This window comes from Phoca vitulina, unplaced genomic scaffold (assembly GCF_004348235.1).
Source record: "Phoca vitulina isolate PV1807 unplaced genomic scaffold, GSC_HSeal_1.0 scaffold23, whole genome shotgun sequence".
NCBI lineage: Eukaryota > Metazoa > Chordata > Mammalia > Carnivora > Phocidae > Phoca > Phoca vitulina.
The window spans coordinates 15,691,249-15,718,677 of record NW_022589726.1 but is presented as its reverse complement, the minus strand read 5'-3'; the positions used below and the strand labels follow the sequence as shown (position 1 = coordinate 15,718,677).

The 27,429-nt window shown below is 51.1% G+C and overlaps 2 protein-coding genes across 5 annotated transcripts; both read left to right on the top strand.

Annotated features, from left to right (window-relative positions):
- Positions 1–1,166: 1,166 nt before the first annotated feature.
- ERBB3 (erb-b2 receptor tyrosine kinase 3) lies at positions 1,167–18,597 on the top strand. 4 transcript variants are annotated; one of them, XM_032420737.1, is made up of 28 exons: positions 1,167–1,441; positions 4,878–5,029; positions 5,562–5,748; positions 6,428–6,553; positions 7,196–7,261; positions 7,438–7,556; positions 7,662–7,803; positions 8,157–8,270; positions 8,346–8,466; positions 10,090–10,163; positions 10,336–10,426; positions 10,691–10,896; positions 11,107–11,239; positions 11,625–11,715; positions 11,935–12,089; positions 12,489–12,542; positions 12,899–13,040; positions 13,657–13,776; positions 13,906–14,004; positions 14,194–14,379; positions 14,533–14,688; positions 14,937–15,012; positions 15,198–15,344; positions 15,687–15,784; positions 15,877–16,065; positions 16,228–16,299; positions 16,500–16,794; positions 16,976–18,597. In XM_032420737.1, the coding sequence occupies exons 1-28, from the start codon at positions 1,360–1,362 to the stop codon at positions 17,500–17,502; spliced, it is 4,020 nt and encodes a 1,339-aa protein (XP_032276628.1). In that variant the 5' UTR covers positions 1,167–1,359; the 3' UTR covers positions 17,503–18,597. The 4 variants fall into 4 exon arrangements, with proteins under 4 accessions (XP_032276628.1, XP_032276629.1, XP_032276630.1 ...); XM_032420738.1 differs by lacking the exon at positions 1,167–1,441 and adding an exon at positions 1,847–4,451; XM_032420739.1 differs by lacking the exon at positions 1,167–1,441 and adding an exon at positions 4,460–4,651.
- A 787-nt stretch (positions 18,598–19,384) lies between these two features.
- Positions 19,385–26,814, top strand: PA2G4 (proliferation-associated 2G4). The gene is made up of 13 exons (XM_032420623.1): positions 19,385–19,867; positions 21,784–21,912; positions 22,196–22,301; positions 22,393–22,462; positions 22,699–22,791; positions 24,568–24,631; positions 24,859–24,937; positions 25,088–25,166; positions 25,262–25,395; positions 25,701–25,795; positions 25,914–26,041; positions 26,202–26,255; positions 26,487–26,814. Exons 1-13 carry the CDS (start codon positions 19,780–19,782, stop codon positions 26,550–26,552), a joined length of 1,185 nt encoding a protein of 394 aa, XP_032276514.1. The 5' UTR covers positions 19,385–19,779; the 3' UTR covers positions 26,553–26,814.
- The last annotated feature ends 615 nt before the right edge of the window (positions 26,815–27,429 follow it).

Sequence of the window (27,429 nt, the reverse complement as noted above, 5' to 3'; positions counted from 1 at the left end):
GCAAAATTTTTCTTCATCAAGGTTCTGGGTCTTAGGCTCGAAACCTGGGAAAATAATTAGGCTCTCTGGACGAGATCCGGAATGCCAATCTTAGGGATTTGAAATGTGACGCTGGGTGGGGCCTCACTGCCGCGCGTTGGGCACCAGGGGGCGCCCATCGGATCCGTCCGGAGGCTGGCAGCGTTTGGGGCAGCCCCTCGCGGTGCGCCGGACCGCCTACGGCCGGGATCTGGGAGCTGGTGCTGAAGGTGCCAGGGGTCCGTGCCGTTCGTGGACGCAGTCTCTAGTGCCCTCTTTGCGTCCCCCTTTCCAGCGCGAGCCCGGGCTTGGAAGGCGCCCGAGAAGGTGCGAGCGCCTGTAGTGGGGACCGGGTTGCCGGTGTGGGTCCGCAGTAAACCGGCGGGAACTCCGGCCGCCCCGACGGCGCGGTGACTCCAGTGTGGAAGGGGAGGCAGCTGTTCTCCCAGGCGGCCGTGGGGGGCAGCAGAGGGGACCGCGACAGGTGCGGGAGCCCCTCCCGGGGTGGAAGTGAAAAGGCGGGCTTCGGGACTGTTCCCAGGCTGGAAACCGCCCCCGCCCCCGCCCCTCCAGCCAAATCCCCCGGAGAGGCCGGGCCGGCGCCGGGTCTGGAGGAGGAAGCGGCCCGAGACAGTGCGATTTCACGCGGTCTCTAGGGCTCGGGTTCCTCGGCAGGGTAGATGAATTATGGGGTTTCGAAGGGCTTCCAGGGAAACTGAGGTGGCCTGAGCGTGAGGCCAACACCTTCCTCCTCACAAACACACACAGAAAAAAACATTCATATTCAGAGAGAAAAATCCCCCAAGTGACCCAACCGGCTAGGGAAGTTGAGTGATTTGGTTAATGGGCGAGGCCAACTTTTAGGGGGCCGGGCTTTGAAGCGCTCTCCCCACCCCCAGTACCTTTTCCCTTTGGAGGCATTTGGGGGCGTTTGGAATCTTGGTCTCCCCTTAGTCCAGCTCCCGAAGAAAACTTAGGGCGAGACCGATGCTCGATGTGCGTGGCCCCAGCGGGCACGCACTGGGGCGTGGGGCGCGCTCGGGGCGGCCAGTCCGCGGCTCCCGCCGTCTCCACGCCAGCCTCGCGCCGGAGGGGGCGCGGCCGTGACTCACCCCCTCCCCCTGCGCTCCCTCCTTCGCCCTCTCACAGACGTACACCCCTCCCCTGCTATCCCGCCCCGGACTCTGGCTCCGGCTCCGATTGCAGTCTGCAACCTCCTCTGCCGCCGCTACCAAGTCGCTGGCGGCTCAGGTGGCTCCGCTTCGATGTCCTAGTCCAGCGCCCCCGTCCCCCCGCCCCGGGCCGGATTCGGCGGGGCTGCCTTCACCCTCCGCTGGAGTCATGAGGGCGAACGCGGCTCTGCAGGTGCTGGGCTTCCTTCTCAACCTGGCCCGGGGCTCCGAGGTGGGCAACTCCCAGGCAGGTAAGCGGCGCGGGATCACCGGCCGTCTCGGAACCTGGGATCCCGAACCGAGTGCGCGGAATCCTGGAGGGCAGGAGCTGGGGCGGGGCGAGGTTGGGGTGCCGACCCGGGTCCGCTGGGACCACCTAGGCAGGAACCGTCAGGTCGGGTTCTCGGCGCGGTCCGGGCGGGGTCGGGATTCCTGACCACCCTCCCCGCTCCCCCCGCCCAACCCTCGGCAGCGCGTCGCCGGCCTTCTAATTTGTCTCTCTCGAGGGGGCTGACGCCGAGACAGATCACGCTTCCGAGGGGCCCTACATGTAGGGAGGGGGCTGGGACCTCCGTTCTGTAAACGTGAGGAGATGTTCGGAGGTGGAGGTCTTGGCGGGGGGGGTGGGGGGGGCTCAGTTCATTCCCCAAGCCCATCCCTCGGGTTTCAGCACCTCCAGTTTCGTTGTTTTGCCGACAGGGCGGAGCTATGGAAGGGTTGGAGGGGGTTGTTGTTTTCTACGTTTGGAAAAACAAGAGTGGCACCTCCTCTTCCGTGAGTCGGCCTGCCCTGGGAAGGGCTGAGACTAACCAAAGGGCCAAGTACAGGTGACATCAGGGTGAGAGGCCACGCAGAGGCTGACCTCCCGCTTTTCCTGAGAATAATAAAGCTGGCTGGTCCCGACTTGACCAACCTCTCTGTCAAGACCCAGATCAATTCAACTAATTTTTATTGAGCATCTACTATGTACAAGGCTCTGGGCCAGGAGCTGGAGGGTCAAGGACTTCCAGCCTGTGTTTCTCAGTTTGTCTTTTCCCTCCCCAACCTGAGACCAACAGGGCATCTCCCACCTTCTGAGCTTCCTGTCCTGGGAGTCCTTCCTAAATCCCCAGCTTCTCCCACACCTACGGTCTGTTTATTGTCGGACTCTGTCCCCTGGAGTCTAGACAAGAGTCACATTGCTCATCGGTTCCTCCAACTCCCATCCATGCGAGCCCACCCCCTTGGGGTGTCTCTGGGACCATGGACACCTGAGGGTGCTGGTGTTGCTCACATTGGAGGAATCCTGTTGATCTCTTCCCCTCCCCCAGATCTCAGCTTGGGGTTTGGCACGGCAGGGCCTCTTCCCTGGAGTGGGAGTGGGAGAAACACCTGTGCTTCCCCCACAGTTGCTGGGCCTAAATTTAGACCTGGGATCTTGAATGTGAAACTCCCAGCTGGTGGAGGGCGGGGGTCTGGGGACTGGAGTGGGAGGGACCAAATAGAACGCACCAGGGTCCCATTCAGACCCTCAGAATCTTCCCCCAGGAACCCAGGAGTCCCAGATCCTGGCCACCTTCCCTGAAGGAGACAGGAGGCAGGCATGGTTGGGTTTCTTTACCCTTTATCTGGATCCTGCAGCCTCTGGGCATCCGGCCCTGTCTCAGTCCTTCTATAGTCCCTTTGTCCTGGCTGTGATGGGGGTGGGGGATATTGGAGAGGAGGCCTCTGGTTGAGGAGGGGCTGGAGATTCCTGGTCTGACCCACCCCAGTGCTCTCTACCAAAGGAGCGCCCAGGCCCCTCCCTAGGCCCCTGGTGCCTGGGTACAGCAGGGATTTTTATTATTCCTTCCCCCCTGCCCTCCTCCCCAAGCTGCCTGTTCTCCTTAGAGGTGGTTTTCACGTTCTTTTCCTGAGCAGGCCCTTTGCTCCCTGTTTGTGTAATATGGACTTTACCCTCAGGGTGGCAGAGAACGGGGCCTCTAACACTGTAGCCTTCCGGACACAGACAGAGAGTCTGCACAAACACTATAAAGGCAGGTGGGATGGATGGGGCCACCTGAAATACTTCCTTATAAGGAAACCCAAGGACAGAACCAGTATGGATTTCTGGGCCAGTGGGGGAGCTGGGCACACGCTTGTCTATGTGTGTGTGTGTGTGAGTGTAGGTCGCACATGAATGTACACAAACACATCACATACCCCATTTCTCTGTGCAGAAATCTTGGCTCCTCCCTTATCTGGGGAGAAGGATTGGCACCTTGACTTGGAAGAGGGGGTGCCCTGCCAGGAAGGGGTTTAGGGTGGGGCTGTTCCCTAAATGACTAACCTTCCTAGTTTCTTTCCTTTCAGCCCAAGGACCCTAGAGTTCCCAGGCTCCTCTGCGAGCTCCCAGCCCGTTTACCCCTCTGCTGGGTCTAGCCTACCCCCTTCCTTCCCATTGTGGGGAGCCACAGGGAATGGGAGCCCTCAAAGGTCAAGTGGTCAGCCTAGGGGTGTATCTAGGAGGAGGGGTTGGGGCCTCACTAATCTCCCTTCCTCCATTCCCACTCCCGCCTCCTACTCAACTGCCAGCGCCTCAGGGAAGGGTGGTTGGAACAGGTGGTATCTACCCCCCACCCTCCCCATAGTCTTTCAGTGAGCAGAGGAAAGAGAGGTAGGGCCTCAGGGACCAAGATTTCGCACAGCCCCTATATCCTCCATATTTACAAGGTCAAGTGAACCCCCAAGACTGGCATACCTCATGAGGATTGCCATGTTGGAAAGCTTTTTAATGAATCTTTTGACAATGAAATCGGGTGGAAGGCTTAGAATGGGGGCAATCCTCTGCTGTTTCCCTCCAGGCTACGGTGTATTGACTGGAAAATGTGAGGCGGAGGAGCTGGGGTGTGTTGGGATAGGGGAAAGGAAAAGGGAAGCCAGAGTTTAGGAAGGGGGGTGCGGGGTAGGCAACCAGCTCCTTATCTTTCAGCTTTAAAGACAAAGCTCACATTGACCCCCTCTCCCCACCAGAGCTCCCCCTCTAGTGAGGTCACTTGCCTGAGCCTAAGGCTTGTGGGTGGAGGGGGGCGGGTGCTACTGAGGACAGGGTGTCTCGGGACAGGGTGGAGCAGCCCCCTCCTCCTAGATAGAATTGCCTCATTGTGGGCTGAACTGTGGCCCTGGGCACTGCCCCCACCCTCTGCCCCCATCCCACCCTCAGTAGACACAATAGGGGCTGTGTGCTAGCCCCAAAGAGATATTTATTCCAGGACCTAGAGAGAGGCAGGATGGGGTAGAGAAGTAAGTACCCTGGTCAGAGAGGGGGAAGGGAAGAGGAGGGTAACCAAGTTGTGGTCCTTTTCTAACCTCTCTAGGGAGGGAAAGAAAACCCTACATCCTCTTTGATTAACTCCTTAGTACCCAAAGTCGTACCTGAAAGAGGAACAGAGGAGGCCCTGGTGGAAGAGGGAAACCTTTTCACCTGCCTGTTCAGAGAGATGGTGAGGGGATTCTGCGAGAGGCGGGATTAAGGCTCTCAGTCCAACATAAGCCTTCGTTTCTCTCTCTAGGGGTGACGTTTCTCTCTCTAGGGGTGACGGTTGGAGGCGGCTGCTTCCTAATCCTGTTGAATGTTACTGTAGGAGGGCAACCCAGGGGATGGTTTTGGGGGACCAGGCTGAAAACTTGTGTCCAGCTCTCTGTCATTCTTACCTCCCCTTTGAGCAGTGTGTCCTGGGACTCTGAATGGGCTGAGTGTGACGGGCGATGCCGAGAACCAATACCAGACATTGTACAAGCTCTACGAGAGGTGCGAGGTGGTGATGGGGAACCTTGAGATTGTGCTCACAGGACACAATGCTGACCTCTCCTTCCTGCAGGTTAGAGTGCCTGACTCCCTACCTCAACCTCTTCCCCCTTAATCCTCCCCACAGAAGCCTCCTTCCCTTCCTCAGGGCCATCCTCTGCTGGAGTTCAGCATTCCTAAAACTCTGCAGTTCCGAAGATCCCAACCTGTGTGTTTATGGGGCAGTGACTGGAATCTGGAACCTCTGGTCTGGTCGCTGTCGCCAGGGATGCACAGGGGCTGGCGATGAGAAGCGGGCAGGGGTGGGATAGTGTTCTGCACCAGGGGCCAAGGGAGAGAGGCACCTAGGAAGATGAGGAAGGGACCAAGCAAGGACCCTCCTGGCATGAGGAGCTCTGAGAAGGAAAGGGTAGGAGATTAGAATTCCTCAGTCACTTCTGCCGCCTGTCTTCCTTGGCAGAAGGGACACAGCAGTGTGACACCAGCTACTCCCTACTCCACAGTAGGAATTAGAAAGAATTAGAGGGGTTAGGGATTCCTTAATGAGGAGATTGAGGCTTTTTTCCCTATTTTCCCTCCCACTGACACAATCTGTTCCATCACAGTGGATCCGAGAAGTGACCGGCTATGTCCTCGTGGCCATGAATGAGTTCTCTACGCTGCCACTGCCCAATCTCCGGGTGGTGCGGGGGACGCAGGTGTACGATGGGAAGTTTGCCATCTTTGTCATGTTGAACTATAACACCAACTCCAGCCATGCTCTGCGCCAGCTCCGCTTTACTCAGCTCACTGGTCAGTTCCTGACGATTCCTTCTAGTCTTGCCCCTCAACCAACCTGCAAGGCAGGGGCCTCCTCGATGATAACCCAGGACTGCTCGCTAAGCGCCCCCTTCATGGGGCCCATCACCTTGACCCCTGTGGTCTAAAGGCCCACTACTCCCCAGGGGGAGGGTCCTCATGTCCCACGGGGCTGGAGTTGGAGCTAGATCTGTTACCCACTCCTCTGCCTTTAAAGTACAGTGTACTTTGATGTCCCTCCATCCCTGGGAATGGGAATCCTATCTCCACCCCCTCACAATTCCCCACAAGCTGGGGGGAATATAGGGTTAAATATCACATGGTTACCTTTTACTTCTCCCTGTCCCAGTCAGTTGGAAAACACACAGGTAGGGTGGAGGAAGGAGGTGATTGAGTCAGGGATCTTCTCTCTTTCTTTCCTTTCCCCTCCCCCACTGGCTAAACCGGATCTGGACAGGTGTCTGAGGAGGCCGGAGTTTCTTTTGGCCTGGCTCCTCCTCTATCTTACAAGGCAAGCCTTCTCTGCAGTTTGGATTTAATTAGACATCCTTGTCTGCCCCATTTCCCCTTCTCCTGAGTCTTGGGTGGCCTTTTGGGTTGGTGCAGGGGGAGGGGGAGGGAAGAGGAGGGCTGCTGTAGCCCTTAACCCTGTCACTTCTCTTCCCTACCTCAGAGATTCTGTCAGGGGGCGTTTATATTGAGAAGAATGATAAGCTTTGTCACATGGACACAATCGATTGGAGGGACATCGTGAGGGACCGAGGTGCCGAGATAGTGGTGAAGGACAATGGCAGGAGCTGTGAGTGACCATGATCAAGACTGCTCCCCTACCCCCACCAAACAGAGTGACCCCTTTCACCATCATCATTATATCCCTAATCTGAACCCACCTCTCCACCGAAAAGCAACACTCCAGGCCCTAGACCTGCCAAGGAGAGAGCAGGTCAGTCTCCTAGAATCCAGACTCCCAAAGCATTATGTGAAGAAAAGGAGCAAAAGATGTCTGTGTACTAAGTGGGGAAGCCAGATCTTTGGACTCCATATCCACATCTCTTTTCATTATAACATTCTCCCTTCTTGGAACCTGCCTCCCCCTGATCACAGTCTGCTGCTCCCTGTCCACTCACACACACACATATTCCTACTGGGTTCAGTTTGCCAAGGAGGAACCAAGTTCCTGGGTTGGGACTGGGGCCGAGCTTGGCAATTGCCCCAGACTCTCCCGTTCAGCTGCCCTGTGGGTGGTGCGGAGGTGTGGCTCCACCCCTTGTTGACAGGTTCACTTGAGCCCAGCCCTGCTCTGCAAGGGCAAGGAGGGACACTGCCCTGGCTCTTCGCTTCGTGGGACTGGGGTGCTTGTGTGCTGACATCATACCCTGTTGATTCAAGCAAGCCTTTCTTAGCCCTGACAGCTCTTTGTGTTGCTTTCCTTCCCAACCAGGTCCCCCGTGTCATGAGGCCTGCAAGGGGCGATGCTGGGGTCCTAGACCAGAAGACTGCCAGACATGTGAGTTTACTCCCCTCCAAAAACTTCAAGCTCATACACTTTCATATCCCTTCCCCCCCCACCACCAACCTATGTCAACACTGTGGGTAGGGACAAGCCTAGAGGGCAAGAGGGTGAGCACTGGCCTCAGTACAGTCTTAAGAGCCCTGACTGCCATGCTTTCTCTCTTTCTATAGTGACCAAGACCATCTGTGCCCCTCAATGTAATGGTCACTGCTTTGGGCCCAACCCCAACCAGTGCTGCCATGATGAGTGCGCAGGAGGCTGCTCAGGCCCTCAGGATACAGACTGCTTTGTATGTACCACCATTTGCCCAGATTCCGAAATGGGGATGTGGGCTTTGGGGAGGAAGTAGGGATACACACATAACGTGAGTTTTATGAATCTCCTATGTCCCTAGGCCTGTCGACTCTTCAATGACAGTGGGGCCTGCGTACGCCAGTGTCCACAGCCTCTTGTCTACAACAAGCTAACTTTCCAGCTGGAACCCAATCCCCACACCAAGTATCAGTATGGTGGAGTTTGTGTGGCCAGCTGTCCTCGTAAGTGCCTAAGAAGAGGAACAATGGTAGTGGAACCAGAATTTTAGACAAAATTTTAGGAGGTAAAAGAGATCAAGTTGGGTGGTAAATAGAGGATGTAGGTTGTGATCATCTAACCACCTCCAGTGAATGATCCCTTTGTCCTGCTCGCCCATCTGCTTCCCCATGATTTTTAGCAATTGCTCCTAGTTCTGCAACAAAGAGCAAAGGGCCTTTCTCATCCATAGGACAGTGCTTAAGGAACCTTGGGTGGTGGATTGGGACAATCCAGCACAGAGCAGGAGGGAGCAAGGTTCAGTTGGTCGTTGGCAGTGTTTCTCCCTCGTCTCTAATGGTGCCCTCCTCTCTCCTAGATAACTTTGTGGTGGATCAAACGTCTTGTGTCCGGGCCTGTCCTCCCGACAAGATGGAAGTAGATAAAAATGGACTTAAGATGTGTGAACCTTGTGGGGGCCTGTGCCCCAAAGGTGAGTCGGAGATGGTGAGGAGGTGGTGAAGAGACCAATGAGGCCCCACCCACTGAGCCTCTTTTGTGTTTACAGCCTGTGAGGGGACAGGCTCTGGGAGCCGCTTCCAGACTGTGGACTCTAGCAACATTGATGGATTTGTGAACTGCACCAAGATCCTGGGCAACCTGGACTTTCTTATCACTGGCCTCAATGGGTTAGAGATTTTGCTTCCTCTCTCTAATCCCCCACTCCATCCATCCCCACACAGTTCATTACATTTGGCTCAACCCTTCATATGGGCAGCTGATTAGGAATATAAATCATATCATGAATATAAATCGAGCCCTGCATTCTGCTCTGTGCTGGAGATTCTCTCCCTCCCCCTCTGCTCCTCCCCCTGCTTTCTCTCTCTCTCTCTCTCAACATACATACATACATACATACATACATACATACATAATAAAAATCTTTTTAAAAAATTAAAGAAAAAATAAAAGGAATATAAATCATAAAATTTTAGAGGTCACACAGTACCTAACCACACCTAACTCTGTTTCCCACCCAGGACTTGAATCCCCTCAGAGACATCCCTAAGCAATCTGATACCATCTAGCTGAATGGCAGGGGACAAGGACATTGTGTCCTCCTACTTCTTTCTTTAAAGATTTTACTTATTCTATTTATTTATTTTAGAGAGAGAGAGAGCAAGAGGTGGGGGAGTGAAGGGGAGAGGGAGAGAGAGAATCCCAAGCAGGTTCCATGCCAAGCGCACAGCCTCACGTGGAGCCCGATCTCATGACCCTGAGATCATGATCTGAGCCGAAATAAGAGTCCAATGCCTAATGGACTGAGCCACCCAGGCACCCCTTAAGATTTTATCTTTATGTAATCTCTGCAGCCAACATGGGGCTTGAACTCACAACCCTGAGACCAAGAGTCACATGCTCCACCAATCAATTTTTTAAGGTTTTATTTATATATATATTTATTTATTTATTAGAGAGCGAGAGCACATGGGAGTTGGGGGAGAAGCAGATGGGGAAGGAGAAGGAGGTGAGCACAGAGCTGACCCAGGGCTCGATCCCATGACCTTAGATCATGACCCCAGCTGAAACCAAGAGTTGGACGCTTAACTGACTAAGCCACCCAGGTGTCCCCTGAATCAACTTTTTTTTAAATTTTTTTTTTTTTAATTTTTATTTATTTGACAGAGAAAGACAGCGAGAAAAGGAACACAAGCAGGGGGAGTGGGAGAGGGAGAAGCAGGCTTCCCGCCGGCCAGGGAGCCTGATGTGGGGCTCGATCCCAGGACCCCGGGATCATGACCCGAGCTGAAGGCAGACGCCCAACAACTGAGCCACCCAGGCGCCCCTCCCTGAATCAGTTTTTTAATGAGAGTTGCCACATGATGATTTTCTAATTCCATTATTCCTTATTCCTTCTGCATTTATTTGTTGGCATTTTAGTGTTAGGAAGAGTCTCCCCTTCCACTGATTGATTGATTGATTGATTGATACCTATTTTGTTCAGTCCTTTAAAATCTTTTGTAGTCATTATTTTGGTGGTCAGTTGTCTCTGATCTGGCCATTGGGGGCTTCTTCAAGCCGGATCCTGTGTTCTTTGGGCTTGTACCCTTCATTCTCTGAGCGCTTCCTTACTTTTTTGCATCAGCTGCTATAAACTCGTTCTATTTCTCCTGCCCTAGCCATTTCTCCAAGGAGCCCTGTTTCCTTTTAGTGGAGAATGGTATTTAGAAACTAATTTCTGAGGCTAGGCATGCTTCTTGCTACTGGGTTCTACTTCTACCTTGTTGACTGGTTTTTACTGTTCTCTCCAGAGACCCCTGGCACAAGATCCCTGCCCTGGACCCTGAGAAGCTCAGTGTCTTCCGGACAGTACGGGAGATCACAGGTGAGCGGGAGGAGAGGGTGCCTTTTCTAGGAGGAGGAGGTGAACCACCGGGACAGACTGTTGTATAACTACTTACAGAATCATGTCCCAGGCGAGAGGAGAGGGACCTGTAGAACCTGAGGAAGCGAAGGGAGAAGACTCCCTGCTCACATGCTTCTCTCCAACCCCTCAGGTTACCTGAACATCCAGTCCTGGCCTCCACACATGCACAACTTCAGTGTCTTTTCCAACCTGACAACCATTGGGGGCAGAAGCCTGTACAAGTGAGTAGTGAAGAGTGTGGCGGTGGTCGGATGAACCCAGGCAGTGAACCCTGTTTCTCAGGCATCCTGGAGTGAAATACAGGTGCTGTCTCATAGAGCATGCCCAAGGGGTCTGACAGTTTGAAGGGGAAAAGGCAAAAGGAAGGGGAATCGCTCTTACTGGTCTGACTGGCCCAGAGCAAATGTGTGGAATGAAAATGAATCCACTGCACGGTCATTTTTCCCGGTGTAGTCTCCCTTCTTATCCTGTCTCCTTGTTCTCAGCCGGGGTTTCTCTTTGTTGATCATGAAGAACTTGAATATAACATCTTTGGGCCTCCGGTCTTTGAAAGAAATTAGTGCTGGGCGTATCTACATAAGTGCCAATAGGCAGCTCTGCTACCACCATTCTCTGAACTGGACCAGGCTGCTTCGGGGGCCTCCGGAGGAGAGACTAGACATCAAGCATAATCGGCCCCGCAGGGACTGCGGTGAGGGAAAGGGCCCATGGGGTGGAGGGGAAAAAGAAGTCCGGCAGGGGAGGGTGCAGTGTAGGGACTGTTCTGGCCTGGAAGCAGGAATAGGGATGGGGGCGGGGCAGAGCCAAGGAGAGGGGCGTGTTAGGCTGGAGGCACTTAGGAGGAAGAGTTCAGAAGAGGGCCTGTGAGGAGCCCCCTCCTGACTCACCCCTTCCTTTCCAGTGGCAGAGGGCAAAGTGTGTGACCCCCTGTGCTCCCCTGGGGGGTGCTGGGGCCCAGGTCCCGGTCAGTGCCTATCCTGTCGAAACTACAGCCGAGGGGGTGTCTGTGTGACCCACTGCAACTTTCTGAATGGGTAACTGAGGGGCGAGAGAGTCAAGCAGGGGTGGGGGCATGGGGCCGTGGGATGGAGCTATTCAGGTGGCACCTGAAAGCCTTTAGTCAACTTTCTTTTTTATTTTTTTAAAGATTTATTTATTTATTTTAGAGAGGGGTGGGGGAAGGGCAGAGGGAGAGGGAGAGAGAAACCCAAGCAGACTTGAGCCTGACATGGGGCCTGAGATCACAGCCTGACCTGAAACCAAGAGTTGGACGCTTAACCGACTGCACCATCCAGGCGCCCCTAGACAACTTTCTGCATATGCCTTGGTGGGAATGAGTAAGGGGACGCTGTCGTTGGGGGATCGGGACATAAAGGTCAGGACTTAGAAGTGACCCTCTCCCTTTGCCCCCCACTGCAGGGAGCCTCGTGAGTTTGCCCACGAGGCTGAATGCTTCTCCTGCCACCCGGAGTGCCAACCCATGGAGGGGGCTGCCACATGCAATGGCTCGGTACAGTAGCCGCACCGGGATCTCTGAGGGGGCAGAGGGCAAGGGCAACACGAGAAGGTCTTGGGGATGATATGGCCAAATCACAAGGCCAACACAGGGAGGCCAGATAACACCAGGCTCTGTGGACGGAGCATCCTAAATGGCTGGGTTGGTCCTGGCTGGGAAGTATGAAATTGACCTTGGGATCCCATTCTTCCCAACCTTCTCTCTTCCACCCAGGGCTCTGATGCTTGTGCTCAGTGTGCCCATTTTCGAGATGGGCCCCACTGTGTGAGCAGCTGCCCCAGTGGAGTCCTCGGTGCCAAGGGCCCCATCTACAAGTACCCAGATGCTCAGAATGAATGTCGGCCCTGCCACGAGAATTGCACCCAGGGGTCAGTGATGGGATGATAAGGGGGGAGGGGGAGAAACAAAACTAGGGGGAAAGAAGAGGGTAAATGGGAGCTGAAAGAAGAAAGGAACTATGGTTTAAGAATCACTCCAAGCTGTATTAGGAAGGATTGGAGAAAGGGGATCTCTCAATAACAGCACAAAATTATACCACAGTTTTGAGAACCTGGAATAACCTCAGCTCAGGGGACTTTCATTCAAGAGAGGGACTCGGGGAGAGTTGGCAAGCTAGAGATGGGGGCCGTGTCTTATGATATGATTTGGGCTCCAGGATGGAATAGCATGGTAGGATCTGAAACAATGTTGTATGTTGAGGCTGTTGGAATTGAGCTTCTATGGGAGTCTCCCAAGCTCCCATTTAAGGAGGTGACTTTCTTCTCCAGGTGTAAGGGACCAGAGCTACAAGACTGTTTAGGTCAAACACTGGCACTGATCAGGTATGGTGGGCTTGGAGATTTAGTTAGCTGGGGATATTTGGGAGAGAAGCTAGGGAGGGGGCAGTTAACTTGCTGGGAAGAGAGGAGTCTCTATTCATTCTGGCCTTCTACATACACCACTGTCACTGGACTTGGATACACAAGAATCCAGGCTTCTGGCCTTCCCTTCCTAAAATTAACCTGTAGTATCCTCAAGAAGTCCAGATTTAGGTTAACCCTTTCAGTGCTCAGGGATATGTGTATATGTGAATGTTAATTTCTTGCACCAGATCTGTACTATACCTTTAATGTAGGCATAGATGACATTGTAAGGAAGGTGTAGACCCAGGATAATGCTGGACTTCTCTATCGCACAGCAAAACCCATCTGGCAGTGGGTTTAACAGTGGTAGTAGGATTGGCAGTGATTTTCCTGATCCTCGGAGGCACTTTTCTCTATTGGCGTGGGCGCCGGATTCAGAATAAGAGGGCTATGAGGCGCTACTTGGAACGGGGTGAGGTGAGTGTCTAGCTTACTCTTGAAAGGTACCCTATACCATCAGTCTTTAGGAGCCTCCTCCTTTCCCAGAGATTTGATTTCCTTTCTTCAAGGAGGTAGTATGGTCTGTTAGAAAGACCTCTGGCCGGAGAAATGGGAGACATGCATTCCAGTCCTGATTTTGCCATTAATTTGCCAACATGACTTTGAAGAAGTTACTTTCCTTCTCTGTGCCTCATTTTATGCACGTATACAGACGAAATAATAGCATTCATCCTTATAGGATGGCTAAAAGAGTGAAAGGGGATGATGTATGTGAAAGTGCTTTGGAAAGCATGGAGAATTGTATAAAAGTACTTAAAGTGATAGCATTACCTACTTTTCCCCCCTTCCTCCCATCCAAGAGGAAACCCTACCCTCTTGATTCTTGATTTCATGAACACAAACAACGTCCTCAGTCCTTAGGGTCTGTTACTCTCCAATATGCCTGCAGTGCTTTTTAAGACTAAAGACAATTCCTCTTCTTGCTCCCCACCCCTTTGGGCTTTGTCGCTCTGGGCATCCACCCATAGGGAGGGGGTTGGAGTGGAACATGGGAATGGACTTCCCTGAGTATTTTCTTCCTTCTGCTCCTCAGAGCATAGAGCCTCTGGATCCCAGTGAGAAGGCTAACAAAGTCTTGGCCAGAATCTTCAAAGAAACAGAGTTGAGGAAGCTTAAAGTGCTTGGCTCAGGCGTCTTTGGAACTGTGCACAAAGTGAGTGGCCCACAAGAGGTCTGTGGAGGAGGAAGGGAAAGGATCTAGGGTGAAGGAGAGAAAGATTTTAGGGAAAGGGCTAGCCCGGGGAGAATGACCTAAGGCTGACTCCTGCCCAAAACTTCCCAGGGAGTATGGATTCCTGAGGGTGAATCAATCAAGATTCCAGTCTGCATTAAAGTCATTGAGGACAAGAGTGGACGGCAAAGTTTTCAAGATGTGACGGATGTGAGTGAGGGAAGGGTATTGTGTATGCCACTGGAAGAGAGGTCACTATTAGATACAATTTTGTAGAAGCATGGTCCTGTGTTAGCAGATACTGCTAGCCATACTGATGTCCTTGAATGTTGGGGTAGCCCTGGTTTGGGTGTACGTGGACCTTTTCGGTCCCTGGATAACCCTTCCTGTGCCTCGTAGCATATGCTGGCCATTGGCAGCCTAGACCACGCCCACATCGTACGGCTGCTGGGACTGTGCCCAGGATCATCTCTGCAGCTCGTCACTCAGTACTTGCCTCTGGGTTCCCTGTTGGATCACGTGAGACAACACCGTGGAGCCCTGGGGCCCCAGCTGCTGCTCAACTGGGGAGTCCAGATTGCCAAGGTGAGAGGAATCTGGAAGAGTTCTGTGACTGAACTGCCTGCCTGGTGGCTGGCAGGGAGGTTGAAGTTCTGAGAGGTGCCTTCAGGGTTTGGGATGATTCTGGATCTCAAGGATCAATTCCCCCAACCTTGAGAATACCTCCTTCCTCTGTAGGGGATGTACTACCTCGAGGAGCATGGTATGGTGCATAGGAACCTGGCGGCCCGAAATGTGCTCCTGAAGTCACCCAGTCAGGTTCAGGTGGCAGATTTTGGGGTGGCTGACCTGCTGCCCCCTGATGATAAGCAACTACTACACAGTGAGGCCAAGGTGAGGTGACACGAAGGGCTGGGTAAGGAGGTGGGGGTGGAGTGAAGCAGGGGAATAGGGAGCAGTCAGTGGTCTCCTTCAGAGGCAATCAGATGCTGCACAGTAAGTTAAAGGAGAGGAACCTGGAGATGCCAGAAATTCAAGTTCAGAAAGCAACAAGGAAAAGAATGATTGAGAACTTGGGGTTTAGAAGTGCCGAGAAAACTTGTGGAAGTCAACTGATGACACTTTTGCCTTTAATTCCCCAGACTCCAATTAAGTGGATGGCCCTGGAGAGTATCCACTTTGGGAAATACACACACCAGAGTGACGTCTGGAGTTATGGTCAGTCCATTTGGATACCCTCCATACCATCACTGGCCCAAATTCCATTGTTGCCTTTTGAGAGACCCCTTCTTAGAATTTCTGAGCCTTCCAGATCCTTGTGTTAGATCGAGTTCTACTTTCCCTTCATCTTCACTCCCATGTCTACTATTTTGCCATCAACTAGTCATGTCTTCCTATACCAGGAGTGACAGTTTGGGAGCTGATGACCTTTGGGGCAGAGCCCTATGCTGGGCTACGACTGGCTGAAGTACCAGACCTGCTAGAGAAGGGGGAGCGATTGGCACAGCCCCAGATCTGTACCATTGATGTCTACATGGTCATGGTCAAGTGTGAGTTACCTGCCGATCCCAGCCATTTCCTTCCTTCCTTCCTTCCTTCCTTCCTTCCTTCCTGCCTTCCTCCCTCCCTCCCTTCCTTTTTAGATTTATCTATTTATTTGAGAGAGAGAGACCTCATGGGGGGGGGGGGTGGCAGAGGGAGAGAAAGTGAGAGTCCCAAGCAGACTCCACACTGAGCAAGGAGCCTGATTCTTGACTTGATCTCATAACCTGGGCCGAAACCAAGAATTGGGGCTTAACTGACTACACCACCCAGGCGCCCCCCCAGCCATTTTCTGACTTCCCTCCCTACTCCACTCCCCTCTTACGGCTCTATTTACATCTTACCCCCAGGTTGGATGATTGATGAGAACATTCGTCCAACCTTTAAAGAACTAGCCAACGAGTTCACCAGGATGGCCCGAGACCCACCACGGTATCTGGTCATAAAGGTGAGCAGTGATTAGGAGTTGTCAAGGAGATCTAAAGGCACGGGGACTTGGCTGGAACTAGGATCCACCTTAACAATCACCTGTCCCTACAGAGAGAGAGTGGGCCTGGAATTCCCCCGGGAGCAGAGCCCCCTGCTCTGACAAACAAGGAACTGGAGGAGGTGGAGCTGGAGCCAGAACTGGAGCTAGACCTGGACTTGGAGGCAGAGGAGGATGGTCTGGCGGCCACACTAGGCTCTGCCCTCAGTCTGCCAATTGGAACACTTAATCGGCCCCGTGGGGTAAGGCATTTCCCAGCGTTTTAAGACTTTCTGCACCCTGAGCCGTCTACCTACCTGCACCCTCATGAACCCCACTGATGCCTAGGTTAACTACTCAAAGACCCCCATGGTGAGTAGATTTCTCCCTTAATCTAAACCTCTTCCTCACCTTTTTCATCCTAGAGCCAGAGCCTTTTAAGCCCATCTTCTGGATATATGCCTATGAACCAGGGTAATCTTGGGGAGACTTGCCAGGTAAGGTCTGTCTCTTTAAAGGGCTGCTGGGAGGCTGGGCGGCAGTGTCTTAGGATCCACAGGGGCAGTGTGGGAGACTTTAGAAATCTTTGAGGTTTCATCAGTGCCCCACAAAAAAGAAGGCATTGAACAACCCAGTCTTCTGAACAAATCTCTCTTTCCTTGTTTCTGTGTAAATCTCCATGTATTTTCCTCCTCAGGAGTCTGCAGTTTGTGGGAGTGGTGAGCGGTGCCCCCGGCCAGCCTCTTTGCACCCAATGCCACGGGGACGCCTGGCATCAGAGTCCTCAGAGGGCCACGTGACAGGTTCTGAGGCTGAGTTCCAGGAGAAGGTGTCAATGTGTAGGAGCCGGAGCCGGAGCCCACGGCCACGTGGGGACAGTGCCTACCATTCCCAGCGCCACAGCCTGCTCACTCCTGTCACCCCACACTCCCCACCAGGGTTAGAGGAAGAGGATGTCAACGGATATGTCATGCCAGACGCACACCTCAAAGGTGCCTGACTCCTCCTAGAGCTTTCCTCAAATCCTCCTCTGATCCCTTCCCCAGGCTCCTCTTAATCCTTTCATCTTCTCTGATCTTACCCCTTCCTTTTCATTTTTTCCTAACTTTCCCCAACTCCCCACCGCCTGCCACCGTGTTCTCCACATACCTGTCCTCTCTCCTCAATCCCCAGGTACTCCCTCCTCCCGGGAAGGCACCCTTTCTTCAGTGGGCCTCAGTTCTGTCCTGGGTACTGAAGAAGACGATGAAGATGATGAGTATGAATACATGAACCGGAAGAGAAGGCGCAGTCCAACTCGTCCCCCTAGGCCCAGTTCTCTCGAGGAGCTGGGTTATGAGTACATGGATGTGGGATCAGACCTCAGCGCTTCCCTGGGCAGCACCCAGAGTTGCCCACTCAACCCTGTGCCCCTCATGCCTGCTGCTGGCACAACCCCAGATGAGGACTATGAATATATGAATCGGCGACATGGTGGAGGAGCTCCTGGGGGAGATTACGCAGCCATGGGGGCCTGCCCAGCAGCTGAGCAAGGGTATGAAGAGATGAGAGCTTTCCAGGGGCCTGGACACCATGCCCCCCATGTCCATTGTGCCCGCCTCAAAACTCTCCGTAGTTTAGAAGCCACTGACTCCGCTTTTGATAACCCTGATTACTGGCATAGCAGGCTTTTCCCCAAGGCTAATGCTCAGAGAACATAACCCCTGCTCCCTGAAGTACTCAGGGAGCATTTCATGGCAGCTAGTGCCTCTAGAAGGTACCCCTCTTCTCCCTAGTCCCTCCCTCACAGGTCTCAGTCCTATTTCCCCAGTCCTAGACAATTCCATTCAACCTTTGGAGGCTTGTAACACTTTTACACAAAATTCTTGTGAGATGTAGCCAGCTGGGCACTTTCTTGTCTTTCCCAATCCCGGGAAAGGAGATTTCCCCTATTTTGTGTGCTTCCCTAATCCCATTCCTCTGCTTCCTCAGGGGGACTCCCTGGAGATATGAAGGATTACTCCCATGTCCCTTTCTCTCAGACTCTGACTTGTTGAGATTAGGCTTTAAAGTGTGCTTTTGTTTCCCACCAGACTCCTAAGGAAGAGGAAAAGCGGGGTAACCTGGCAGGGAAAAGTAAAATTTGGGGTGATGACTCAACCCCCTGGGAAGAATGGAAAGCTTCAAATCTTGAGTGAAGAGGTTGGGCATAGATATTAAGGAGTACTATTAATTGAGCATTTACTATGCCACCTAATCCAATTAGGTGGATTATCTCACCTAATCTATACAACAATTCTGTGAGCTAGGTATTATCCCATTTCACAAATAAGGAAACTTAAGTAAATTAAGTGGTGGGTCCAGGATTCAGAATCTTCCAATGCAGGTTTGCTCACTGTAAGGTATCAAGGCGAACTGATACAAGTCAAAGTTCTTGTAAGGGGCATTGTCTTTTTGCACTGAATCAAGTCTAACCCCAACAACCACAGCCGCCTCCTACACCCAGACTTATCATCTCAGGAAGTGGGGGGGAACCGGGTGGTCGGAAGGAAAAATAACTGGACATTTTTGTGTAAACCATAACCTGTATGTGCTGTAAATGATCACTTCTTACCCAAGGGACAGAGTCACAATTGTCCCAAGAGCCACTTTTAGGGTCTCTTCTCATCCAGTAGTGGGAAACTTCCAGTTGGGATAGAAAGAGGACCCAGCTTCAGGCCTTTGTCCCTTTGGATGGGAAACGGGGTATCTTGTATTACTGAAGATTTTTGTTTTGTTTTTATACACACCTGAATAAAAATGCCGGTTTTGCAGCTTCCTGTCTGTCAAGTGAAGAAAACCTCGTGTGTGTAAGATAAATCACCCCTTTGCTCCTCAGCAGTGGATAGCCACCACCGCATGCTGCTTTCTGTCTTCTGACACTCCTGTTCTGCACCTTTCTCCAGCCCTACTTTTCTCTGTATTCACTGAAGACAAGCATAGCGCACAGTCCTTTTCATTGAAGGCTTTTACCAGGAATCTCTACAGGACAACCAACTGGGAATAACAGAAACAAGAAAACCCACGTCTGGGAAAATAAGAAAAAGCCCTATTGATGTGGTGCCTCATGAGGTGGAACACTGAAACTCCCATGTTTCAGAACTCATTCTCTTGAAAAAGTCTGTAAGAACACTTTCCTTAGGTGCCATCAAAGCCTATTGTTGGAACAATAGTGCCATCTTCAGTGGGAGTCTGGCCTCTAGATTGGGAGGCTGTAAATGAAGAATCCCGCCGGAGTCTAGCTGCCCAGTTAGCGCCGGCTCGTTGCTCCCTTGGTCTCCTTCCACACCGCTCCTGCCGCTCTCCGTTCTCCCAACATCGGAGGATGATTGGACCGGCTGAGCCGGTCCCGCCAGCCGCTCCGGGGATCCGGGGAAGGGCGCACCCAGCCTCCCCGCCCTTACCGTAGTCACTCCCCCCACCGCCGAGACTCCACCCTGCCCAGCTGCCTCTACTCCCGTGGCCCCGCCGTAGCTCCGCCCCTTCTTCCTTTAGCCCGCCCCTCTCTATTACGGGTTCTCGCTCAGCGCTCCTGGTGGATGTGGTTTTTCCGGGAGAGACCACGCTTCCCCCCAGGCTCGCCAACGGCTCCGCCTTCCCGCCGGAGCCTGACCCTTCCCAGCGTGCTCGGCGATTCCGGCGTGCGAGGCCCTCGGAGGGCAAGGCCCCAGGGCCTGGCTTAGGGGCGCGAAAGGCGGGCTGGGAATTGTAGTTCAAGTGTCCACAAGGTCGGCTAGAGGCGGTCTGTAGAAAGGACTCGTTGTCCCAGCGTGCCTTGCGCCTCAGCCCGCGCGCTCGAGCTTCTCGCTCTCGCTCGCCCGCCCGCTCCCTTGCTAGCTCGCGCTTTCGCTCGCGCTCTCCTCGCGGATCGAAGGGGTTCTAGCCACAGCCTGCGGCTGGGAAGGGAGACAGAGGCGGCGGCTCAGGGGGAACGAGGCTGCAGTGGTGGTGGTGGGAAGATGTCGGGCGAGGACGAGCAGCAGGAGCAAACTATCGCCGAGGACCTGGTCGTGACCAAGTATAAGATGGGGGGCGACATCGCCAACCGTGAGTGCGGGCCTCGGGGGTCCGGAGATCGAGGCTGAGAGGGGGAGGCAAAGGGGACGGTGCTGGGCTGGCTCTGGAGGGGCTGGAGCGGTGGGGTCATGCAGAGTGAGCTACTGAGGGCTCTGCTCCGGTCCGCTGGGGGTGGCGTGGTGGGAAGACTCCGTGTTGCGCCTGGGACCTGTGCCGCCAGGCCTGGGCTGGAGTCTGGGGAGGTGCGGGCCCGGACCGGGAAGAGCGCAGAGCGGGGGCCCCCAGCCGGCTCGGACCTTCGGCCGTTAATCAGGAGGCAGGGCTCATCCTCAGCCCCTCACCCTTCGGTCCGGATCCCTGCCTGCTCTGATTCTGGCAGCGGCGAGGCCACCTCGAAAAGGAAGCGCCCAGCTGTTGGCGACGGAAGCGCCCCTCTATTTTGTTTTGGCTCCCCGGCGTCTGGGGCCCAGCCGGCACGTGTCGCCGGGTTCCCATGCGGATCGCCGGCTCCCTCTTCCTCTGCTGCCGTTCCTGACACCGGCTTCCCTACCACGTGCTTTGCTAGAGTCTTTCGTTTTTTACTTCACCTCCTTCGCTGGTGGGGGCCCCCTTCTACTCTTGGGCCAGCTCAGGGACCGTTGGAGGGCACCCCTGGAGATCTAACACAGCTCGGAGATATATTTGGCTTTCCTTGAAGTTACTCATTACTACCAGCAATCTGTGCAGATAGCCTTAGTTAGCCGTCAAAGTTGATTGTTCTCTGGGGCTTGACAACTCTAGAAGTGTTTTGAGGTTCTCACCCCAACTACTAGGCAGTCTTGTAAATAGTACTGAAAAGGGGGGGGGGGCTGATTTTAGGATCTCAGAAGTCATCCTACTTACCACCGTGCTCTGACTTTCTCAGCAGCTGCCTGCCAATCTAGGCAGATGTCTCACTTTCTATTTTCTCTCTTTCCAGTTCACCTTTTCACTTTAATACCCAGTTAGGGGGACAGAAAATGCTTGGGCTTGGGCTTTTGAATGGTTTTGACAGTAAAGATAGGTATTTAGGATCCCTTTAGTCCTATGGCCGAAAACGTGAGTTTTTCACATTTCCAAAGAATCACCAAAACCTAGATGACAAAAATCAAACCTGTAGTTCAGGATAGGCCATGGAGAGGACATCCGGTGAGCAGAACAATGCTTTATAACATAATGGGCATTTAGTGTAGTACCCCCATTTGGGGTACTTTTTAGTATTAGTGGTTTGAATCAGAAAAAAAAAGTTTTCCCTTGCAATTTATAACTTCGGAGGCACTTGTAAAATCCCAGATACCAGTTTGAAACTATTTCGGGTCTTACACCTCTTTGAGATGTGCTAAGAGCTGTAAGCCATGAGCCTGTTGAATTGAAGCCCAGGAAAATTAGATTAAGTCCCTTTGGTTTATACACTGGTTGATGAGGAAATAAGTTTACACAGATTGAGATTACTAACATCTAATTGGGGTGTCTGAGAAGGGAAGAAGGTAGCATTTAACAATGCATCAGCTTGGAGTCAGCAGTTCTGTGTCTACCTTCCTGTTGTTCCCGACGCCTATAAATTTCTTCTAGTCTGCTTTGCATGTATGTTGGTTACCTTGGTGAGAACCCCCTTGAACTTCGTAACTGTCTTACCACGCCACAGGTATCTTTGGAAAGTCTCCCTTCACTAGGGAGACAGATGGTGTTTATCCAGTTGTCACATTCTATAGGGAAGGAAGGGTGTGTTGACTTTCTTATTTTAGGAAAAGGAAGGTAGAAATTCAGTGATTATAGGTAGGTATATTCCAAGAGGCAAAACTTGTGCACTCTTTCAACCTTTGGGTAATGGCACCAGGGAATATTAGAAACTCTTAACTTCTAGGTGTTGTTTGGATGGTAACTTAGACAACACATGCAGAGCTGACATGGTGGGATTCTGTCCCCAGGGGTACTTCGGTCTTTGGTGGAAGCATCCTGCTCAGGTGTGTCGGTACTGAGCCTGTGTGAGAAAGGTGATGCCATGATTATGGAAGAGACAGGGAAAATTTTCAAGAAAGAAAAAGAAATGAAGAAAGGTAAAAAAAACAATCCCCCACTAATTCCCCAAGTTTGACCCTTATTCAGTCCTGTTTGTTTTATTGTAATGATGTAACCCCCACCCTAGCTCTGGTTGAGATATTTGGAAATTTGGAATGGCAGGTGGGATGCAAGCAGTTTCCTACCCAATCCAAACTGATTAAACAGGCAAGACCCTGAAGAAAATCCTTCCATTTTTCTGAGGGGCAACAGGGCTCCAAGAGAGAGAGATTGGGCGAGAGAGACAGCAAGGCAGTAAGGCTGATGATTGTCTCTTTACAGGTATTGCCTTTCCCACCAGCATTTCAGTAAATAATTGTGTATGTCACTTCTCCCCTTTGAAGAGCGACCAGGACTATATTCTCAAGGAAGGTGACTTGGTAAAAATGTAAGCTTAAGCCATTTTAGAGCACTTGTCTTTTTCCTAAGCATTTGCATAGTGCTAGTTGCCAATGCTGTGCTCTGCTCTTGCCTTTTAGTGACCTTGGGGTCCATGTGGATGGCTTCATCGCTAATGTGGCTCACACTTTCGTGGTTGATGTAGCTCAGGTAGGTGGCCTGCTTTCAACTTGTTCCACCTGTGGGGAGTGGGGGAGAATATGCTGCTGCTTGCTTCTTTTTCCCACCCCCTACCACCAAAAACTCACTCACTCTAGGGAGAGAGTCCCTAGAGAAATAAAAGGAGAAAAGTGTTTTCTCTCCTGCTCATTGGCTGGCCTTACATAGTGACCAGTTGAGTTACAGTGCTTTCCAGAAAGGCACTGATTGCATTTCCTTATCTACAGGGGACCCAAGTAACAGGGCGGAAAGCAGATGTCATTAAAGCAGCTCACCTTTGTGCTGAAGCTGCCCTACGCCTGGTCAAACCTGGAAACCAGGTAAGCTGTTTAGTCCAGCTCCAAAGATGATAGAGCCAAAGATGCATTAGGCAGCTATAGTTGTCCTCTGTTGAATTGCCAGCTTCTCCCGCAGCCCCCTTATAAAATAGCTTTTTTTTTTTTTTTTTTTTTTTTTTTAAAGTAAGCTCAATACCCAAGGTGGGGCTTGAACTCACCACCCTGAGATAAGAGTCATGTGCTCTACTGAGTGAGCCGGCCAGGTGCCCCTAATACAGCTCTTTAAAGTTAGCTTTATCTTAGAATGGGATTTTTGAAAGAGAAGAGGCAGTTAACTCTGAGTGCCTATCATAAGTAAGTTCCATGCTGGGTGTACGGGGATATATGGTCCTTTCTTCATGGAGCCTAGAGATCCTTCCTTATTCGTGTTTTGGATGTGCATCTTTTCCTAAAATAATTTGAGGTATATCGCTTACAGTAAAACACATGCAAAAAACAAAAACAGACTTTTCTAACTTACTACTTAAGTAATCTCTACACCCAACATGGGGCTCAAACTCACATCCCCAGAATCAAGAGTCGCCTCACCCTTCCAACTGAGCCAGCCAGGTACCCCCAAAAAATGCAACTTTAAAAGCTTATAAAACAGAAATCAGTAAACTGGTGGCAGAGAGAGGCCAAAAGTTCTGTGCCTTGCAAGACAATATTTGGAAGCCCAGGGATCATGAACTGTCATGAATTAATACAGTTTTACATCTTAGATTATGAGTGGAGACATTTTTTCTAACACTTCAGTCTCCAGGGTCCTGTTTAATACTTAAAGCTTCCCCCCTTTTTTTCCCCCTGTGCTCTCTTGTTCTTTATCCTTTTAATAGTTTGTACTTCATCCCCATTGTTACTTGGTTACATCATTTTTACTTAAACCTCTGTCTGGGTTTCCTTATGATACCTACTTCATACAGCTGTTATGAAACACTTTGAACAGTGCCTGGCACATAGGAAGCAATTGTGTTGGCTATAATTACTTTGCACATTGATTATTTTTATTCTTTATATACTAACTACTGTGTATCTCCGCTGGAAGGTAGTGTTGTATAGTGGCTATTGTATAGATATGACATACATCAGAATTTCTGGGTTCTTGCCCTGTTGCCACCCCTTACTGCTTAAAAATAACTTTGAATTCAGATTTCCTCACCTGCAAAATAGGAAAAATAAAATTGTCACTTATCGTCACAGGGTTGTTGTGACAATTGAGATGATCCTTGTAAAGTACCTAACACATAGTTTAGTAATATTGTTAACTCTCTTTTTCATTTTTCATGAAACAAATGGAATAGCTTAGATGGGAATCAGATCATATTTGAAAGAGGTAAAAGGGGGAAAATCAGAGCTTGTTGTTCCCTCTCAACGGATATTGTGGAATAAACACTGGATTTATCACCAGGAAACCTGGGTTTATTCCAGTTTCTTTCAGTTAACTGGCTTAACTCTGGGCAAATCTCCTAACCTTTCTGAACCTCAGTTTCTACATCTTCTAAATTGGGATATGGGATATAGATCTGCCCTATTCACCTTTAAGAATTGTTGTCTAGTTAGACCATCTTTGTGAAAGCACTTTGTAAAATGATATGCAAATATAAGGTATTTTTAGGTTATAGGGATAATAAGGGCTATGAAATGAAAAACCAGTGAGAATTGTTGCTCTTGATGGAGGATATGGGGATTCTCAGTTCTTTTGTGCTTTTCATTCTCACAGTAGAGAACTTGTTGGCCCCTGGTACATATCTCACCTGTTATTTGATCTTGTACTTGTAGAACACACAAGTGACAGAAGCCTGGAACAAAGTTGCCCACTCGTTTAATTGCACACCAATAGAAGGTGAGACCTCAGATAACAGGGTTGAGGGTCTGAGTGCTTTAGTAGAATTAAGGATTTTGTTCCTTTGAGGATCCATCCTGGCTCTAGCCCAGTCTAAGCCAAAACCCTTACTACCCTGAGTTTTCATAGCTAGGCATTTTTCCCCTCATTGCCTGCCTCATCAAATGACCTAGGTGGGTGGATTTGGAAACCTTTTGGGATTCTAGATGGCTTTGTCCTTTCTACAGGCATGTTGTCACATCAATTGAAGCAGCATGTCATCGATGGAGAGAAAACCATTATCCAGAATCCCACAGACCAGCAGAAGTAGGTGCCAATTCCACCCTTCACCTTCCACTATCTGAGACTAGTCATGAATGTTTTCTTCCATACGCCCAGCCTAATCGTGTCTACCTTCTACTTCCAAGCTCCAGGACCTACTTGTTGTTTTTATTATTCCCTTTTTATTTCTTTTAGGAAGGACCATGAAAAAGCTGAATTTGAGGTACATGAAGTATATGCTGTGGATGTTCTTGTCAGCTCAGGAGAGGGCAAGGTGAGGAGAGTTGGTCATAACTAGCAAAGAGGGGTGCCTGAGGGTGTGTCCTAAGAGCGCCAGACCAAATGTGACCTAACTTATTACTCTTTTAGGCCAAGGATGCAGGGCAAAGAACCACCATTTACAAACGAGACCCTTCTAAACAGTATGGCCTGAAAATGAAAACTTCGCGTGCCTTCTTCAGTGAGGTTGAAAGGCGTTTTGATGCCATGCCATTTACTTTAAGGTACTACGACCTCACTTAGCAAGAACAGGACTTGGAACCAGTCTGATTCATAGACCACACACCCAAGAACACTGTTCCTTCTCCCAGCGCACCCCCCTCCCACCCCGCCCCTGCCTAGACTTGTAGCTCCAGCCTGCTTGCATGCCTTCTCTCCTTCTCCCCATTGCCCTCTCACTGAAGGTAATGTGAAAGAGCAATCCTAAGCATGATTTCTGCCTGAGGGTAGGTGCTATTTAAAACCAGGAGGAAAATGGTAAGACTTGATAGGGGGTTAAGGATACCTGAATTTGTCTTCCCCCACCCAGAGCATTTGAAGATGAGAAGAAGGCCCGGATGGGTGTGGTGGAGTGCGCCAAACATGAACTGCTGCAGCCATTTAATGTTCTCTATGAGAAGGAGGGTGAGTTCTAAGAGAGAGCTTCACTTTGGAGCCCCTGATTAGGGTCCCCTCCCTCTAGCTTACAGAAAAGAGTACGACAAGGGAGCATTTTACCAAAAACACTTCCTTTCTCCTGTAGGTGAATTTGTTGCCCAGTTTAAATTTACAGTCCTGCTCATGCCCAATGGCCCCATGCGGATAACCAGTGGTCCCTTTGAACCTGACCTCTACAAGTCTGAGATGGAGGTCCAGGATGCAGAGCTAAAGGTCAGTGTGTGATGGAAAGTGTGAGCATATGGCACCTGTCCTGGGAGTGAGAATGAGGTATCAACAAAGTCTTGAAAAGAGTTACCGATACTGAGAGTGACACTTCGTGTTTTTTCTACATTGCTCAAAATTTGTTTTCCTTCTTCCTCCTATTTTCCAGGCCCTCCTCCAGAGTTCAGCAAGTCGGAAAACCCAGAAAAAGAAAAAAAAGAAGGTGTGTTAATGATCTTCGCTCTCTGGCAGGGTGAACCTGATCCCTCTTTAGTCTACCTTCCCGGGTTGTGGTGGGCATACATATTTCTGTATACCCTTACTTCCCCCCTCCCCCCCCCCCCCCACCTCAGCCCTGACCTAGAGCATTAGGATATTTTTGTCCTTGGTCTCCCAGATACTATTGCAAGTAGTTGGAAATTGAGAAGTCTTCCTCTCCTTTCCATGAACATAGGCCTCCAAGACTGCAGAGAATGCCACCAGTGGGGAAACATTAGAAGAGAATGAAGCTGGGGACTGAGGTGGGTCCCATCTCCCCAGCTTGCTGCTCCTGCCTCATCCCCCTCCCACCACACCCCAGGCTCTGTGAAGTGCAGTTCGTCTTCTCCACCCAGGACCGCCAACAGAGCAGGGTCTCCCTGCCCCCATCCCTGTCCCCACCCAACCCCTTCCAACAACAACCAGCTCCAACTGACTCTGGTCTTGGGAGGCCAGGCTTCCCAGCCACCGAAGACTACTTTAAATAGAAAAGAGAAATTGAATAATAAAATCAGGAGTCAAAATTCATCGTCTTCAAGCCCCTCTTTCTAGCCTTTTTCTACTACTGTCTGCTTGGTCAAGGTTTATGGCCCTAAAACAGAACAGGGAGAAGGCTAAAGTAGCCACCACCACTAAAAACTCAGCTGAAATTTTTTTATACCACTCTAGTGTCAGCATTTTCCCATCTGTTGGGCCTTGTTCCTCTCTTTTCCCACTCTCCCCAGGTATTTTACCAGGCCTCAAAATAGAGAGGAGCTATATTCTTCAGATTGTTTTTATTCACATGTGGCAGATTCCTTTTCTGATCCAGACTGTCTGGTTAGGCCCCTCTCATTTTTAGGAGCCGGAGCCTGCATTTACCAAGGGATTCTCATCTGTCAAATGGATCCTCATTTGTAAATCTCTTTAGTCATTTTTGTTCCACAGGACTTTTTTTTTTTTTTTTTTTTTTTTTACAAAAGTTTAAAGGGAGTAATCCTTTTCAACTTTTTTTTTTTTTTGGGGGGGGGGGGGGGGGGGGGGCGGTGCATTCCCTTGCTCCATCTTAGAAACCTGAGCTGGAAGCTCAACTGTGGTTTTGTTCCCTGTTTGAAATATTTTGACCTCCCTCCCTGAAAGAAAGACCAGGAACCAGAGGA

Bases quoted from the DNA above. Each gene is read 5' to 3' on its own strand.
- ERBB3 (XM_032420737.1), top strand. From the start codon at position 1,360: ATGAGGGCGAACGCGGCTCTGCAGGTGCTGGGCTTCCTTCTCAACCTG. The intron at 1,442-4,877 runs GTAAGCGGCGCG...CCCTTTGAGCAG, and splicing joins GGTGGGCAACTCCCAGGCAG to TGTGTCCTGGGACTCTGAAT. The intron at 13,041-13,656 runs GTGAGTGTCTAG...TCTGCTCCTCAG, and splicing joins GCTACTTGGAACGGGGTGAG to AGCATAGAGCCTCTGGATCC.
- PA2G4 (XM_032420623.1), top strand. From the start codon at position 19,780: ATGTCGGGCGAGGACGAGCAGCAGGAGCAAACTATCGCCGAGGACCTG. The intron at 25,796-25,913 runs GTGAGTTCTAAG...TTTCTCCTGTAG, and splicing joins TGTTCTCTATGAGAAGGAGG to GTGAATTTGTTGCCCAGTTT. The intron at 26,256-26,486 runs GTGTGTTAATGA...CCATGAACATAG, and splicing joins AGAAAAAGAAAAAAAAGAAG to GCCTCCAAGACTGCAGAGAA.